Source organism: Heptranchias perlo, chromosome 21 (genome assembly GCF_035084215.1).
Source record: "Heptranchias perlo isolate sHepPer1 chromosome 21, sHepPer1.hap1, whole genome shotgun sequence".
NCBI lineage: Eukaryota > Metazoa > Chordata > Chondrichthyes > Hexanchiformes > Hexanchidae > Heptranchias > Heptranchias perlo.
In genome coordinates this window covers 4,147,864-4,165,715 of record NC_090345.1, presented here as the reverse complement: position 1 = coordinate 4,165,715, position 17,852 = coordinate 4,147,864, and the positions used below count along the sequence as shown (strand labels likewise).

At 45.5% G+C, this 17,852-nt stretch overlaps 1 protein-coding gene across 2 annotated transcripts in view; it reads right to left on the bottom strand.

Annotated features, from left to right (window-relative positions):
* The window catches only part of prom2 (prominin 2), a 73,633-nt gene that overhangs the window by 36,129 nt on the left and 19,652 nt on the right, over nucleotides 1–17,852 (bottom strand). For both annotated transcript variants that reach the window (XM_068001995.1, XM_068001994.1), the window contains exons 4-9: nucleotides 13,641–13,846; nucleotides 11,253–11,373; nucleotides 9,959–10,022; nucleotides 4,874–4,963; nucleotides 2,961–3,157; nucleotides 1,554–1,628 (exon numbers count right to left, since the gene is read on the bottom strand). In XM_068001995.1, the coding sequence (XP_067858096.1) occupies nucleotides 1,554–1,628; nucleotides 2,961–3,157; nucleotides 4,874–4,963; nucleotides 9,959–10,022; nucleotides 11,253–11,373; nucleotides 13,641–13,846 (753 nt within the window). The remainder of the gene's footprint in view (nucleotides 1–1,553; nucleotides 1,629–2,960; nucleotides 3,158–4,873; nucleotides 4,964–9,958; nucleotides 10,023–11,252; nucleotides 11,374–13,640; nucleotides 13,847–17,852) is intronic.

Here is a 17,852-nt window from a genome sequence, read left to right as displayed (position 1 = left end):
AGACACAAGTTAGGATTGAGACAAGGTGTTATGTTTACTGGGCAGACTATGGAGACCGAGTTTACTGGACTGTGGAGACCGAGTTTACTGGACTGTGGAGACCGAGTTTACTGGACTGTGGAGACTGAGTAATTGTAGTTAATGATTGAGTTCTGCTTTATTATGAGCAACCGATAACTGGGAGTGGGTTATAGAGAATTAATGAATATCTGAAAGAATATTGAGCACCTGATAGATACAGAAAGAAATGCACCTGAGAGTGATAGAGTAATGGATACTTGGCAGTGATATAGAGTAATAGCTAACAGTGAGTGTTAGAGAGAGTAACGGATATCCGGGAATGAGTTATAGAGAGTAATGGGGATCCGGGAATGAGTTATAGAGAGTAATGGGTACCCGGGAATGAGTTTTAGAGAGTAATGGATATCTGGGAATGAGTTATAGAGAGTAATGGATATCCGGGAATGAGTTATAGAGAGTAATGGATATCTGGGAATGAGTTAGAGAGAGTAATGGATATCTGGGAATGAGTTAGAGAGAGTAATGGATATCCAGGAATGAGTTATAGAGAGTAATGGATATCCGGGAATGAGTTATAGAGAGTAATGGATATCTGGGACTGAGTTATAGAGAGTAATGGATATCCGGGAATGAGTTATAGAGAGTAATGGATATCCGGGAATGAGTTATAGAAAGTAATGGATATCCGGGAATGAGTTATAGAGAGTAATGGATATCTGGGAATGAGTTATAGAAAGTAATGCATATCTGGGAATGAGTTATAGAGAGTAATGGATATCCAGGAATGAGTTATAGAGAGTAATGGATATCTGGGAATGAGTTATAGAGAGTAATGGATATCTGGGAATGAGTTATAGAGAGTAATGGATATCTGGGAATGAGTTATAGAGAGTAATGGATATCCGGGAATGTTTTTCCAGGGTTTTCCCAGTTAGGGCAGACAAGTGGGGAAACTCCCGGAAATTCACTCCCGTAGTGTTTTATCTGAGACAGAATGTATAAGGAATATTAGAATATGTCGGAACAGCCAATGGCCATCAGGCTCAACAAGCTTGGTTCTTTTTGATAGATTTGAGCCCCACCTCCCCACCTTCTCACCACCTCCACTCTCATTTTTAAACGAGAACACAAGAAAGTGACCATACTGGATCTGTTAATGGAAACACAGGAACTTATGGTTTCGAACCCTTTGATTTCTGAGAATGTGTTTGTTCCTCTGTTTAATTTCAGCGAAAAACAGTTTCTTCTGTTTCATGTCACGCAACATTTTTCAACCCTAATTGTCTCTTGACCCCCAATTATACTGTCAATCTGCTTCCTTGGTACCTTTTGGGTGAAAAACTTCCCCTAACTTTCTTCCTATTCCCCATTTTTAGCTTGTGTCCCTGGGATTTCAGTACTTCCCAATAGTGAACAGTCTGCCTGGGGCCAAGTTTGTCAACTTGCTTCATTACTTTGAACATCTGGGAAATAGTCAATATTATGAGGACAGGAAGCTGGTGAGAGGGAGGACATGTTGATAACTGCTGTACCTCTTGTACAATCGACTGAAGGTTAGCCTCCATAATTATCTTCATGGCTTCCATCTCCTGGTCCATATCAGGAACCTGTAAATGTAAATGATCTGAACATCAGAATTCACATCACATATTAATTTGGATACTTCAACAGCTGGATGAGGATGAGAACCCAAAATTCCCAGCGGCCTCCTGTCCCCAAATTCCTGCTTCCGTACTCCAGCGGGCGGGAGTCCAATTTTGCTAATGCAAATGAGGCCCGGGAGCTAAAATTTCTCCGGGCCTCAGCACAGCTCACCCAGCCCCCGCATGCACCAATCCCACCCCACGATAAAATCGCGTTCCTTGAGTGGGAGGAGCAACTATGGTGGAAGGGAACGATTCACTCCTCTCTGGTACTGTATGGCCCATGTATGTCTCAGTGTCAGCTCCTGTACATGTACAGTACACAGTGGGTAAAAGGGAACGATTCACTCCTGTCTGGGACTGTACAGCCCGTGTGTGTCTCAGTGTCAGCTCCTGTACATTGTACAACACACTGTGGGTAAAAGGGAACGATTCACTCCTGTCTGGCACTGTACGGCCCGTGTGTGTCTCAGTGTCCACTCCTGTACATGTACAGTACACTGTGGGTAAAAGGGAACGATTCACTCCTGTCTGCTACTGTACTGCCCATGTGTGTCTCAGTGTCAGCTCCTGTACATGTACAGCACACAGTGGGTAAAAGGGAACGATTCACTCCTGTCTGCTACTGTACTGCCCATGTGTGTCTCAGTGTCAGCTCCTGTACATTGTACAACACACTGTGGGTAAAAGGGAACGATTCACTCCTGTCTGCTACTGTACTGCCCATGTGTGTCTCAGTGTCAGCTCCTGTACATGTACAGCACACAGTGGGTAAAAGGGAACGATTCACTCCTGTCTGGGACTGTATAGCCCGTGTGTGTCTCAGTGTCAGCTCCTGTACATTGTACAACACACTGTGGGTAAAAGGGAACGATTCACTCCTGTCTGCTACTGTACTGCCCATGTGTGTCTCAGTGTCAGCTCCTGTACATGTACAGCACACAGTGGGTAAAAGGGAACGATTCACTCCTGTCTGGTACTGTACAGTCCGTGTGTGTCTTGGTATCAGGGTAATGTTATCTCAAACACTTGACACAACTGAGATTGTGGAGACTGAGCAGGGCTGGTCTCGAACCTGTGCCCATCCTGCTGTGCGGCAGTGAGCACCAGTCCCAGAACTCTACTCCCTCTAGGGCAAATTTTAATCATTGACAAAACGGCCTGGTAGGAATCCACCACAGCAACCTGGACTGCAGCATCAGGAAGAACATTCTAGCACTGATGAGTGAGGCGGAGTTAAAAATCGTTCCGTTACTCTGCGAAATCGTAGAAACCAGTTGCGGGCAGTTTCTGTACCGTGCTGAAGTTGGCGACGAGTTTGAGGTTGTTCACGAGGTCCTGGCTGTTGGCGCAGAGTGAACCACACTTATTGAGGGTGCCACTGATATCTTGCCGGATGACAGTCAGGTTCCGCTGGAGGACCCCCTGTTGGTGAAGCAGCCTTGCCGCTGTCGAGTTTATAAACACCAGTCTGTCGTTCATCTCGTTGATATCTGTGAATAAAAACAATCAGAAGGTGACAGGGTGAAAGAACCAGTCAGAAACCTAAATAAACCCACAAATTTCAACCCACCCCCCTCCCCACAGAAAGCACATTTTCCCTTCAGTTTTCTTCCCCTTCTCAAAGCGATCCTGTTCTGGCAGGGTGCAGACCCACGGCCGATGGCAGCTCTCTGGTTACCCCGGGACGTGGCTATTCTTCATGTGGAAGGGTTGGCAGTGCCCGTCGGCAGGCTTTTGAACCATGGGGACCATCACAGCGAAAGCAGACGCTGGCCTCATCCAATGTTCACATACGTTCCACCAGTGGGCACTGGAGAGCAATTAGAAGCAGAGACCCTTGGAATGTCTCTCCTTTCCTCACTCAGTGACTCTGAGGCCCGGTCTGATACCAACTGCCGCCGCACAGGCAATTTAATGAGCCTGTGGCCTTCCTGGTCTGTAAGGCCCATTACTACACACCATGAGGAGCCTTCGCCCACACGTTCAAGCACACTAGTTAGACGTAGACTAAAGCTCCATTCAACTTTGCCCACTATGCATGCCCAAGTACAGCACAAGTTAGATACAAAGTAAAGGTCCCTCTACACTGTCCCATCAAACACTCCCAGGGCAGGTACAGCACGGGTTAGATACAGAGTAAAGCTCCTTCTGCACTGTCCCATCAAACACTCCCAGGGCAGGTACAGCACGGGTTAGATACAGAGTAAAGCTCCCTCTGCACTGTCCCATCAAACACTCCCAGGGCAGGTACAGCACGGGTTAGATACAGAGTAAAGCTCCCTCTACACTGTCCCATCAAACACTCCCAGGGCAGGTACAGCACGGGTTAGATACAGAGTAAAGCTCCCTCTACACTGTCCCATCAAACACTCCCAGGGCAGGTACAGCACAGGTTAGATACAGAGTAAAGCTCCCTCTACACTGTCCCATCAAACACTCCCAGGGCAGGTACAGCACGGGTTAGATACAGAGTAAAGCTCCCTCTACACTGTCCCATCAAACACTCCCAGGGCAGGTACAGCACGGGTTAGATACAGAGTAAAGCTCCCTCTACACTGTCCCATCAAACACTCCCAGGGCAGGTACAGCACAAGTTAGATACAGAGTAAAGCTCCCTCTACACTGTCCCATCAAACACTCCCAGGGCAGGTACAGGGTTAGATACAGAGTAAAGCTCCCTCTACACTGTCCCATCAAACACTCCCAGGGCAGGTACAGCACAAGTTAGATACAGAGTAAAGCTCCCTCTACACTGTCCCATCAAACACTCCCAGGGCAGGTACAGTACGGGTTAGATACAGAGTAAAGCTCCCTCTACACTGTCCCATCAAACACTCCCAGGGCAGGTACAGCATGGGTTAGATACAGAGTAAAGCTCCCTCTACACTGTCCCATCAAACACTCCCAGGGCAGGTACAGCACAAGTTAGATACAGAGTAAAGCTCCCTCTACACTGTCCCATCAAACACTCCCAGAGCAGGTACAGTACGGGTTAGATACAGAGTAAAGCTCCCTCTACACTGTCCCATCAAACACTCCCAGAGCAGGTACAGTACGGGTTAGATACAGAGTAAAGCTCCCTCTACACTGTCCCATCAAACACTCCCAGAGCAGGTACAGTACGGGTTAGATACAGAGTAAAGCATCAGGAAATGAAATATTTGCCATGTTATTCTCTTCAGTGTGCCCACACTTGTGGCCATTACCTTGTGCCAGCTGAGATATTGACGTCAGTGCTGGATATGCCGTTTCAGCCAGCTTCTCCCTGACTGTTTCACCAAGACCTGAACCAATATCTGAAAATCATGAAAATAATTTAAAATAAGATTACACAGAAGTGATAATCAGCTAGTACAAACATAGAATGTAACTTCCTGTCACATTTGATCCCATCACCACTGTGAGGTACTTCACCAGGGCAGGTGTAAACATGCCAGTAGGGAAGGAGGGACACACACAAACAACCATGGGAAATTTTGAAAAGTCATTATTGAAATGTCATGCTATTTTTCACCCTTTTATTAAGATGGGAAATCTGCTCCCAGCCTTTCCCAATCCCGCTATTGAGATGGATACGGGACATTCACTACTGGGATATCACTGAGATTCACTGCTGGGATATCACTGATATTCACCGCTGGGATATCACTGAGATTCACTGCTGGGATATGCTGGGCCTGTTTGAACAACAACGACATCTTTTGATTGGTGTGATGGTGTCCCAGCCTAATATAAGATATGCGATTTGAGAACCTTCCACTCATTCACCTGACGAAGGGGATAATCTCCGAAAGCTTGTGATTTTAAAATAAAATTGTTGGACTATAACCTGGTGTTGTAAGATTCCTTACATTTGTCCACCCCAGTCCATCACCGGCATCTCCACATCAGGGATATCACTGACATTCACTGGGATATCACTGACATTCACTGGGATATCACTGACATTCACTGCTGGGAAATCACTGACATTCACTGGGATATCACTGACATTCACTGGGAAATCACTGACATTCACTGGGAAATCACTGACATTCACTGCTGGGAAATCACTGACATTCACTGGGATATCACTGACATTCACTGGGATATCACTGACATTCACTGCTGGGAAATCACTGACATTCACTGGGATATCACTGACATTCACTGGGATTCACTGGGATATCACTGTAATAATCATTTTAATACAAGTTGTGCCATTTTGAGTATATGCTTGCATATGGTTTTTCAGATTTAAAATTAGACTGAACCGTATAACAAAATGCAATTCTGCTGCTTAAATAAACTTTTTGACAATATCATTGTGTTGCCATTGCTGTCCAGCAAATTTAGGCAAGATACCAGTTGGTAAATTTTATAAGCCACAAAAGTTGAGATTTTAAACGCACCAATGAAATTTTGTTTATATTGGGATATCACCAACATTCACTGGGATATCACCGACATTCACTGGGATATCACTGACATTCACTGGGATTCACTGGGATATCACTGACATTCACTGGGATATCACTGACATTCACTGGGATTCACTGGGATATCACTGACATTCACTGCTGGGATATCACTGACATTCACTGGAATATCACTGACATTCACTGGGATATCACTGATATTCACTGGGATGTCACTGACATTCACTGCTGGGATATCACTGACATTCACTGGGATATCACTGACATTCACTGGAATATCACTGACATTCACTGGGATATCACTGATATTCACTGGGATATCACTGACATTCACTGGAATATCACTGACATTCACTGGGATATCACTGATATTCACTGGAATATCACTGACATTCACTGGGATATCACTGATATTCACTGGGATATCACCGACATTCACTGGGATATCACTGACATTCACTGCTGGGATATCACCGACATTCACTGGAATATCACTGATATTCACTGGGATATCACTGATATTCACTGGAATATCACTGACATTCACTACTGGGATATCACTGACATTCACTGGGATATCACCAACATTCACTGGGATATCACTAACATTCACTGGGATATCACCGACATTCACTGGGATATCACCGACATTCACTGGGATATCACCGACATTCACTGGGAAATCACTGACATTCACTGGGATATCACTGATATTCACTGGGATATCACCGACATTCACTGCTGGGAAATCACTGACATTCACTGGGATATCACCGACATTCACTGGGATATCACTGACATTCACTGGGATATCACCGACATTCACTGGGATATCACCGACATTCACTGGGATATCACTGATATTCACTGGGATATCACCGACATTCACTGCTGGGAAATCACTGACATTCACTGGGATATCACCGACATTCACTGGGATATCACCGACATTCACTGGGATATCACTGACATTCACTGGGATATCACCGACATTCACTGGGATATCACTGACATTCACTGGGATATCACTGACATTCACTGGGATATCACTGACATTCACTGCTGGGATATCACTGACATTTACTGTCAGAACATCTCTGAAAATTAATGGCCATTGCTTGTCCCTTTCCTCCTCCCCTTTAGATCCCATTCCAACCAATCACCATTAAAAATGCACTTGGATCCACGAAGAGAGTGTGAAAAACAGAATCTTCTCACAGTACGGGTCGAAGAAATATTTCTTTTGCTTTGGGACAGCCAGCATTAACAACAACAACTTGCATTAATACAGCGTCTTTAACGTAGCAAAATGTCCCAAGATGCTTCATCCTCCTTTCCTCTCGCCTATGAGGTTGTTAGTCTAGTCATCCTGCCAAGAATTAGTGACACCTCTCCTTTGAAGAAACTCCAGTTTCAGATACATGTGGTGGTACTGGCAGAGAGTATGGAAGCGGCTAGATTGGAGGGTCTTATAGTGAGGCATCACAGAAGTTTCCTTGATGTAGATACCCACTCAACATGGTGTATAGATCAAGAAGGTGTTACTTGGATTTCTTTGCACGTCACTTCCTCAGAAGGCCGTGCTTCCCCTGGAGACAATTTGGGAAATGTGTCAACTACTAGCTGAAGCCCACTTCCACCAAGAGAGCATCAGCCAATGTCACCACTGCCTTTGCAAATGGATCCTTCCAGGCAGCATCTAGTGACCTTTGTCACATTAGTCTGGCAGCAGCTCACTCTTGTATAAAGAAGGTCAATGATACTTGCTCTCTTTAGCTGGGCCATGCAATTCATTTCCGTCTCAGTGGAACCAAAGAGAGTGGCTTATCTAATTCCACACACTGGCAGAGCTCCCATACGAAGCAATAGTTGTAACATGTGGCACTCAAAGCCCCAGATGAGAAACCAATTTCATTAACAGGGATGGTTTTCATTGTATTAATGTGCAGTTAGTGTGTGATGTATATCACCTTATCCTGCACGTTAATGCCTGCTACCGAGGAAGCTGTCTTGACACTTTGACCATGTGACAATTTACCATACCAGCCCTGATCACTGAAAGCCATGGATCAGGATGGTTGGTTGGTGATCAGGGATATCCCCTGTGTCAAAGCTATGACTCCAGTAAGGCTTCTGCTGTCAGAGGAGAACAGTTATAATGAGGTCTATGGCACTACAAGAATTGTCGTTTCTTCGGATGAGACATTAAACCAAGGTCCCATCTGCCCTCTCAGGTGGATGTAAAAGATCCCATGACACTATTTCAAAGAAGAACAGGGGAGTTCTCCCCAGCGTCCTGGCCAATATTTATCCCTCAACCAACTTCATTAAAAACAGATTATCTGGTCATTATCACATTGCTGTTTGTGGGATCTTGCTGTGCGCAAGTTGGCTGCTGCGTTTCCTACATTACAAAAGTGACTACACTTCAAAAATATTTAATTGGCTGTAAATCACTTTGGGACATCCTGAGATTGTGAAGGGCGCTATATAAATGCAAGTCTTTCTTTCTTTAATTGTGATAGAACAGGTGTGAAGTGACCAGGTTTTAAGGTGATTGGCAAAAGAACCAAAGGTGGCATCAGGAAAAAAATTTTTACGCAGTGAGTGGTTGTGATCTGGAATGCACTGCCCGAGGGGGTGGTGAAGGCAGATTCAATCATGGCCTTCAAAAGGGAACTGGAAAAGTACTTGAAAGGAAAAAACTTGCAGGGCTACGGGGAAAGGGCGGGGGAGTGGGACTAGCTGGATTGCTCTTGCATAGAGACGGCGTGGACTCGAGGGGCTGAATGGCCTCCTTCCATGCTGTAACCTCTCTCTGATTCAATGATTCCAAATAGTGTGTCAATCTATATTCATTGACAGCACTGGGCTATAAATTGTCTCCTTCTTTCTCTCCTTGCTGTGCACACTCCTCATGCTGGAGGGATGAAGACCCTTCCCTCCCATCTATATCACCATCCCCTTCAGCTTCCAGCAGCAGCAAGCCTTTCTTCATCACAATATTGTGCACTCCACCCATGCGATGCTTTGTACCCGAGCACTGAAGAGGTAAATAGGAACATAGGAACAGGAGTAGGCCATTCAGCCCCTCGTGCCCGCTCTGCCATTTGATAAGATCATGGCTGATCTGTGATCTAGCTCCATATACCTGCCTTTGGCCCATATCCCTTAATACCTTTGGTTGCCAAAAAGCTATCTATCTCAGATTTAAATTTAGCGATTGAGCTGGTATCAATTGCCGTTTGCGGAAGAGAGTTCCAAACTTCTACCACCCTTTGTGTGTAGAAATGTTTTCTAATCTCACTCTTAAAAGGTCTGGCTCTAATTTTTAGACTGTGCCCCCACTCCTAAAATCCCCAACCAGCGAAAATAGTTTCTCTCTATCCACCCTATCTGTTCCCCTTAATATCTTATAAACTTCGATCAGATCACCCCTTAACCTTCGAAACTCGAGAGAATACAACCCCAATTTGTGTAATCTCTCCTCGTAACTTAACCCTTGAAGTCCGGGTATCATTCTAGTAAACTTACGCTGCACAATCTGCCCCAATGTGTCTTTATGTTCCCCAGAAAATTCTGTGTCATAACTTGTTATTACTGTAGTCACCAGATAGAGTTCGTAGGTTAGAGCTTCCGAACTGGACAGGCACAGTGCGTCTCAAATCTCCACCCACAAGGCCTTCGTGACATTGACAAAGGTCCTTGCGGACGAATACAAACCATGTCCCACCTCGCTGAATCGCGCTTGCTAACCAAATTATCTGGAAGCCTACACGCTTTATATACTGGTGATGGCAATGCTCGAAGCTGGCCAGAATTATACGCCAAGCCTGCATACGCTAAATAAATAAATAATAAATCATTACTTACTGTCCAGGTTAGCTATGACATTGTTTACTGGGACTGAGCTGGCATTAGTGATGGCTGTGATTTGCTGAAAAAAAATGAGTTTAAAGAAAAATTTGAATCTTAACACATACACGGCTCCTGAAAGTTACATTATATAAGAACGCCAGTTCCTGAATATATGTATATATAATGTTCTATAATTAACTCAGTCCCAGAGTATGTACATTAAATAGCACACCCAGATCTTGACTATATATATAGAATCATAGAATGGTCACAGCACAGAAGGAGGCCATTCAGCCCATTGAGCCCGTGCCGGCTCTTTGTTAGAGCAATCCAGTTGGTCCCATTCCCCCTTATTATAATACAAACCCAGCCCTGGAATACAAACATTATACAACACATTATATTACAGAATTACACTGAAATTACAACACAGAAACAGGCCATTCGGCCCAACCAGTCCATGTTGGTGTTTATCCTCCACACGAGCAATAGTCCTAATCCCATGTGCCTGCCCTGTTCCCATCTCCCTGTAGCCCCCTTTTCTTTAATCACCTATCTAACCGATTCTTAAAAGTTGACCCGGCCTCTGCTTCAGTCACTAACTCAAAGCCCAACTCACCAGCATTTTAATCACATTCCACCTCAGTGCCTTTTTTCATAAACGTGTGTGAATGCACTTTGCTTTAAAACATAATCATTAAATCTAACTCTTTTTCCCAAACAATTTCATGGAAAAATGGTTAAAAGATCCCAAAATGTGACAACACTGATTGCCCTCCAGTGCCTTGACCAATCAGCAACTCCACAAGTCTGATCCTAGATAGTGAGTGTTGGCAGGCTATTCAACAGTGGTGGGCATCATGGCCAATCCAAGCCGGTTATTATTACACACACACTGCCAGCAGGTGTTACTGGTTAGCGAGCAGGAATGAAAACCTATCCAATTTTCTCCTTCCTAACCTCGGGGAGCTGAGGCCAACTCTTTAGCATCCCCTACTACCGCACTGGTGAGGTTAACTAACTCTGCACAGACCGGGTGTGACACCTGGGAGCTTCAACGACAGCTGAGCTGCCTCTTGCCCTTAACCAGCTCAGCCATTGGCAGAGCCTTTCCCTGAGAAATGTCCCTTCCGCAGCAGTTGGTAACACGTGTGGAAATGAGTTAGAGAAAACTCCTTTGTATAAAGATAATTCTCCTTTCGGAGGGAACAGGAGGTGAGTTGAAGCATGGACCAGGCTGCCATGGTTACTTAATTCAAAAATTAAATCTTAACCCGTTACGAAGCATCGCAGCAGAATAAAAACTTACTTTTGGGATTGTATTGATGTAGGTCTTCAGGTTAGCGAAGGTGTTGCTCAGTAACTTGTCACTGTCCTCGATGGTATCTGTCATCTGCTCATTGCTAATAAACATGCAGACATTTCCCGCGCTGTTTGGGGGGTTGTTGGAGAAAGCAAAAAAACAAGTGTCATAGTTTCTTCATTTTAGAGGAAAAAGACCGTGCCTTTATATCGTGCCTTTCACCACCTCAGGACACCCAAGAGTTCTTTACAGGCAATTCTAATTATTTATTTGTTTTATCAACAATGTATTATATATTGGCTTCGATTTTTGCTGTCAATGTAACAGTGAGGCTAATGCTGCTCGTTATTATTTATGTGCAAATGATACAGCATCTTCAGGCGAGGGGCAGATGCGCGGATAAACTCAAATATCCAAACGTTCCTGTCCGAGTTGCGCCGTTCCACCGTTAACTTCGTGAAAACGGCGTCTCGCCGTCTGCATCACCACTGAACGGCGTGACGATCCTGTATTTGCGCGGTAAATACGGACAAAACTCGCCACAGAAAGTTAAGACAAGTCATTTCTTTAACGACAGGATAAGTGTTAATTACTGCCAATCAATCCCTCTGGTGCTGAAAATTAACTGTGGAATCTCATTCCTTCAGGTTTTAATTGTTGGAGATTTTAAAAATGTAAAATTTTTAATTTTAATTTTTTTTTTACTTTTCCTTTCTGTCTTTTTTCCTCTTTCTCTTAATCCAATCTTTCCTTCCCTCTTTTTATTTCTCTTTCATTGAATGACAATGAACTCGCCCACTCTAATTTACACTACATTAATTCCACCTCAGTCCTTGTGCTGCTTATTTCACAATCCTTCAATCTGATTGGTTAAGGAGATACCCGGTATCTTGCCCTGTTCACTCAGGTCCCAGATGCCCTGTTTCCCTCGCTGCGACGTTATTGGCTCGCACTTTCAGCACCCTGCCACGCAAAAAATGTAGAAATCTAAATGTGCAAAGGGCAAGTCTAACCAACGGCAGACGCCATTACCTGTCCCGCTACAGCAAATGGTGGCTCAATATGGTCGACCACCAGGTCATTCTATTCCCTCCCTCCATCGATCTCTCGCTGGTTGTCAGCCTCTGATGCCCTGTAGATTATTCTCAACATCAGTTTCCCACGTAGATCTTCACCAAGCTGCTCAATGTGGGAATGCACCAGAATGATCGCAGACTTTCAGCCACTCTATTTATTTCAAATGTCACAGAGCTGCAGTAAGGAGCGCTCGTCTGAGTCTGAGGTCTAAGGTATATTGTTCAGCGCAGAGCAGAGGGAGCTTTACTCTGTATCTATAACCGTGCTGTACCTGCCCTGGGAGTGTTTGATGGGACAGTGTGGAGGGAGCTTTACTCTGTATCTAACCCGTGCTGTACCTGCCCTGGGAGTGTTTGATGGGACAGTGTCGAGGGAGCTTTACTCTGTATCTAACCCGTGCTGTACCTGCCCCGGGAGTGTTTGATGGGACAGTGTAGAGGGAGCTTTACTCTGTATCTATAACCGTGCTGTACCTGCCCTGGGAGTGTTTGATGGGACAGTGTGGAGGGAGCTTTACTCTGTATCTAACCCGTGCTGTACCTGCCCTGGGAGTGTTTGATGGGACAGTGTGGAGGGAGCTTTACTCTGTATCTAACCCGTGCAGTACCTGCCCTGGGAGTGTTTGATGGGACAGTGTCGAGGGAGCTTTACTCTGTATCTAACCCGTGCTGTACCTGCCCCGGGAGTGTTTGATGGGACAGTGTAGAGGGAGCTTTACTCTGTATCTAACCCGTGCTGTACCTGCCCTGGGAGTGTTTGATGGGACAGTGTAGAGGGAGCTTTACTCTGTATCTAACCCGTGCTGTACCTGCCCTGGGAGTGTTTGATGGGACAGTGTAGAGGGAGCTTTACTCTGTATCTAACCCGTGCTGTACCTGCCCTGAGAGTGTTTGACGGGACAGTGTAGAGGGAGCTTTACTCTGTATCTAACCCGTGCTGTACCTGCCCTGGGAGTGTTTGACGGGACAGTGTAGAGGGAGCTTTACTCTGTATCTAACCCGTGCTGTACCTGCCCTGGGAGTGTTTGATGGGACAGTGTAGAGGGAGCTTTACTCTGTATCTAACCTGTGCTGTACCTGCCCTGGGAGTGTTTGATGGGACAGTGTAGAGGGAGCTTTACTCTGTATCTAACCCGTGCTGTACCTGCCCTGGGAGTGTTTGATGCTGTCACTAGTTGCCTAAAATGGAACAGTGTTCCATTCCCAGTGCTAATGTTCGACACCCTTATGAGCACAAAGATCCACCCAGAAAAGGTGGAAAAAGTAAGTACTTATGAAAATCTCCATAATCTCAGAAAAAGGTGACCAGCCCACTCACAATATCACCGTTGTAACCAGGAGCAAGCTGGCAGCCAGGGTCCTCCTCTTACAGTTCATCGACTCAGTCTGCTTCTGGTACATCTTTCCTCCGCAGTTCCCACAACACCGACAGCAGCAGAAACAAACGCCAACGAGGGGCATGAGGATGAAGAAGAGAATTCCGATGGCAGCACAGACGATGAAGCCGACCTCATACTCCACCACCTGGATGGGACCAGGATATAAACTGGATTATTTGTTGGTTCTAGAGTTCGAAGCAGCAGACTCAGCGAGGTCAGATTGGTCTTGGGCAGTCGTACAGTTGGGCAATAGAGGTTCGTTGGCCTGTTTTACACCCAGTCCCGATTTTCTGTACCATCGAAGTCAATAGGAAAGAAAATCGTGTAAAACTAACGCCCAGGACTGATTTCCCCCATTGACCTTGTCCCACTCTAACCCAGTCCTTCCCAGAACCTCCAAACTGTGGAATTCCTCACCTCCCAAGGTCTACAGGCTTTTAAATGTGGTGTCTCCTCTGCATAATTCTTACTTAACAATAAGACTTGCATTTATATTACACTTTATCTCTCAGAATTATATATTTGAATTACTTTGAAGTAAGAACATAAGAAATAGGAGCAGGAGTAGGCCATACGGCCCCTCGATCCTGCTCTGCCATTCAATCAGATCATGGCTGATCTTCGACCTCAACTCTACTTTCCCGCAACAATAAGGAGGCTGCGGTGGAGACGAGACCGTCACCCATCTCCTTCTGGAATGGGCCTTTGCAAGGAAGGTCTGGAGAGAGATGCAGTGGTATCTGTCCAGGTTCGTCCCGAGCAGTTCCGTAACACGGGACTCTGTGCTCTACGGGCTGTTCCCGGGGACGCACACTGAGATGGACATCAACTGCTGCTGGAAGACCATCAACTCAGTGAAAGACGCCCTTTGGTCTGCCCAAAACTTGCTGGTCTTCCAGTGCAAGGAGCTGTCCTCGACCGAGTGTTGCAGACTGGCACATTCCAAGGTCCAGGACTATGTGCTCAGGGACGCACTGAGGATTGGTGCGGCCGCCGCAAAGGCTCTGTGGGGAAAGGCAACCGTTTGGAGCCTTCCCGCCATTGTATACCGAGGGGCTGCAATCAGGGAAAAACCCCCTCGGGCAGAATGTAAAATTTAAATTGATGTAATGTACCTGTAATGAACCCGTAATGTACCTGTAATGAATCTGTAATCAATAATCTGTATTGAATGTAATGCAATGAGGCACCCCAGAGTGTCATGAACTGTAATTATGTATAATGTGTTCGTTGAACTGTACTTGATGTAACCTGCAAATTGTATGATCTGTATTGTGTACGTTTGGAATGTGATATGACAACTGGATTGTATGTATTGCTGCAAATTTTATGAATAAAGTATATTTTATGAAAAAAAACAATTAGAACTGAGGAACTGAGCTGGTCAGATTAGGAAAGCCCAATTTTTGAACCAGGTTATTACTGAGGGGGTTGGGTGGCCACCACTGACCTCAGTAACCCTGGCCCACAGAAGAGAAAAAATAAGTAGCCTGGGACTTTCCTCCTGGGAGGTGATTGTTGGGTGAGATCAGTACGGGATCAACTGTGATGGTCTCCCTGGTTGAAGAGTCTGCTCGCTCACAGATGAGGCGTGGCCACTTAGACCGCCGCGCTTCGGCTGCCCGTGGTACGGGAGCAGAATTTCCCAAACTTCGGCGAGCGACCGGCACAATCCCCGGTGAAAGGGAGTAAACGGTAAGAAACGGCCATTTGCTTTGTTCCCCCAGGAGTTCCACGGAATTCACACCGGGGAACCGGAAATTCCAGGTAAACATCTTCAGAGGAGGAGGGGGCAAAGGGGGAATATTTGTGGTGGGGAGGGCGGAGAATCGCAATCCAATAGAATCCACTTCCCTCAACAGAGTTGTTAATAACAGGAAGGTTAAATTTCCTTCTGAATGGAAAAGCATTTCCATGTGGTGTAACGGAAGATTGTCATAATTGATCTATTATTAAAAATCTCGTATACAGTTCTCATGCACAAACCTTACTTCCTGTTATGATCTTTTACAATGATTTTAACACTGACACTGCCGACAAAGACATTTTCTAAAGACATTTCCCAATGTAAACAGTCGCCTAGCACAGTTTTTTGATGAACCAATAAAATTAGTCAAAAGGCTTCTGTGCAAAATATGGTTTTAAACAAAATATATATTTTTAAAATTACATAATTTACAAACTTAGTATAGTTAGTATAGTAGTTGCGTCACTGGACTAATAATTCAAAGGCCTGGGCTAATAATCCAAGGAGAACAGGAGTTGAAATCCCACCGTGGGCAGTCTGAGAATTTGAATTCAGTTAAAAAAAAAATCTGGAAACAAAAATCTGGTCTCAGTAAAAGTGACCGTGAAACTGTCGGATTGTCGTAAAAACCCAACTGGCTCATTAATGTCCTTTAGGGAAGGAAACCTGCCGTCCTTACCCGGTCTGGGCCTGTATGTGACTCCATGGTTGACTCTTAACTGCCCTCTGAAGTGACCCAGTAAACCATTCAGTCGTAAAAAGACCACCACCTCCTTCTCAGGGCAACTAGGGACGGGCAATAAATGCCGGCCTTGCCAGCGGCGCCCACAAGAATGAATTAAATTTTTTAAAAAGCAATGTGATTAAATTCACCCATTGAATTGTATTTTAATGCCTTTCTTCAAGTTTACCAGGCAGTGTGGTTGAGTCAGACTGGGTCGGGATGGTAGTTCCTTTCCTTGAAGATTATTGTAAGGAGTCGCACGACACCAGGTTACAGTCCAACAGCTTTATTTGGAATCACAAGCTTTCGGAGCTTTCCTCCTTAGTCAGGTGCTCACCTGACGAAGGAGATAATCTCTGAAAGCTTGTGATTCCAAATAAATCTGTTGGACTGTAACCTGGTGTTGTAAGACTCCTTACATTTGTCCACCCCAGTCCATCACCGGCATCTCCACATCTTGAAGATTATTGGTGAACCAGTTGGGTTTCTCTGGTGCACACCCACAAATGACCGTATTTCCCGATTTACCATGGATTTGAACTGATAACCTCTGAACATTACTGCAATACCATAACTACACAACCTCACCCACTGCCCTTAACGCTGACTAACCAGTGTTTCTGGTAATGCTACTTGCCATTGCACGTTTTCTTATAAAACTTCTGACTCTCTGTGAGCAGCAGCACAGATCTGTTTGTGTAATTGATGCCCAGACATTTGAATGGGGATGGCAGATTCAGGGAGACTGGCAGCTTATTGTTTGATTTTAGGTGGAATTACATGGAATATACAGCACAGAAACAGGCCATTCGGCCCAACAGGTCCATGTTGGTTTTATGCTCCACACGAGCCATAGTGTTACCTTTTTGTCAGGCAATGGTTGCTAACACAAGTAAAGTGTTGTATCGTGTTCAGTTTCTGGTTGCTGGGCTTAGGGAAAGACAAAGGGCTGGGGAAAGGACATCAAGAGATCTTAAAAACTGCATCATTTTACTCAGAAACAGAGACGTTGAGGTAAAAGTTGGTTACGGCCAACTTTCGGGCACGTATCTGACAGCACGCGAGGAGCGCATGCCACAACCGGTAGGCCCGAGGCGAGCCTGAAATTGGGCCTCGGGCCTCATTTGAATAATTTGGCCGAGCTGCCGGCACCTGTCGCCGCTCCGGAGGCAGCTCGTCCATTGCCAGCGTTCCAATATGGGCCTCCTGCCTCTCAACAGCGGCCTTCAGGTAAGTCCTGAGAGGATGGGGGGAAGGAGAACAGGATGGTGGTGGGGGGGTGGGGGCGATGGCTGTTTTGGCGCTACATGGTCTCTCGAGGTGCCAAGGTGGCGTCTTGACTGCGCACGCACGTTTCCAGCGTGACATGCGCCGGACGCCATCTTGGTATAGGAGTTAGCACAGGCGCAAATACCAAACGCCGGCTGCATGTAAAGTAAGGAGAAAATGGATACAATCAGTGTGCAACGCTGATTTTAAGTGATAGACCCCATTTTGGCACTCAACGCTCAACTCAATGCACAGTCTTAACCCCGACCATCTGAACGTGTCTTAGAGTGTCTGGAGGACCCCCCACCAGCGCTATTTAAAGGGACCATGCAGGATTTACAGGTTGGTGGCTGGATTATTGCTTCTGGCTGCTGAGATATTTGTAACTGTTTTTGGAGGTCTCCTACACTT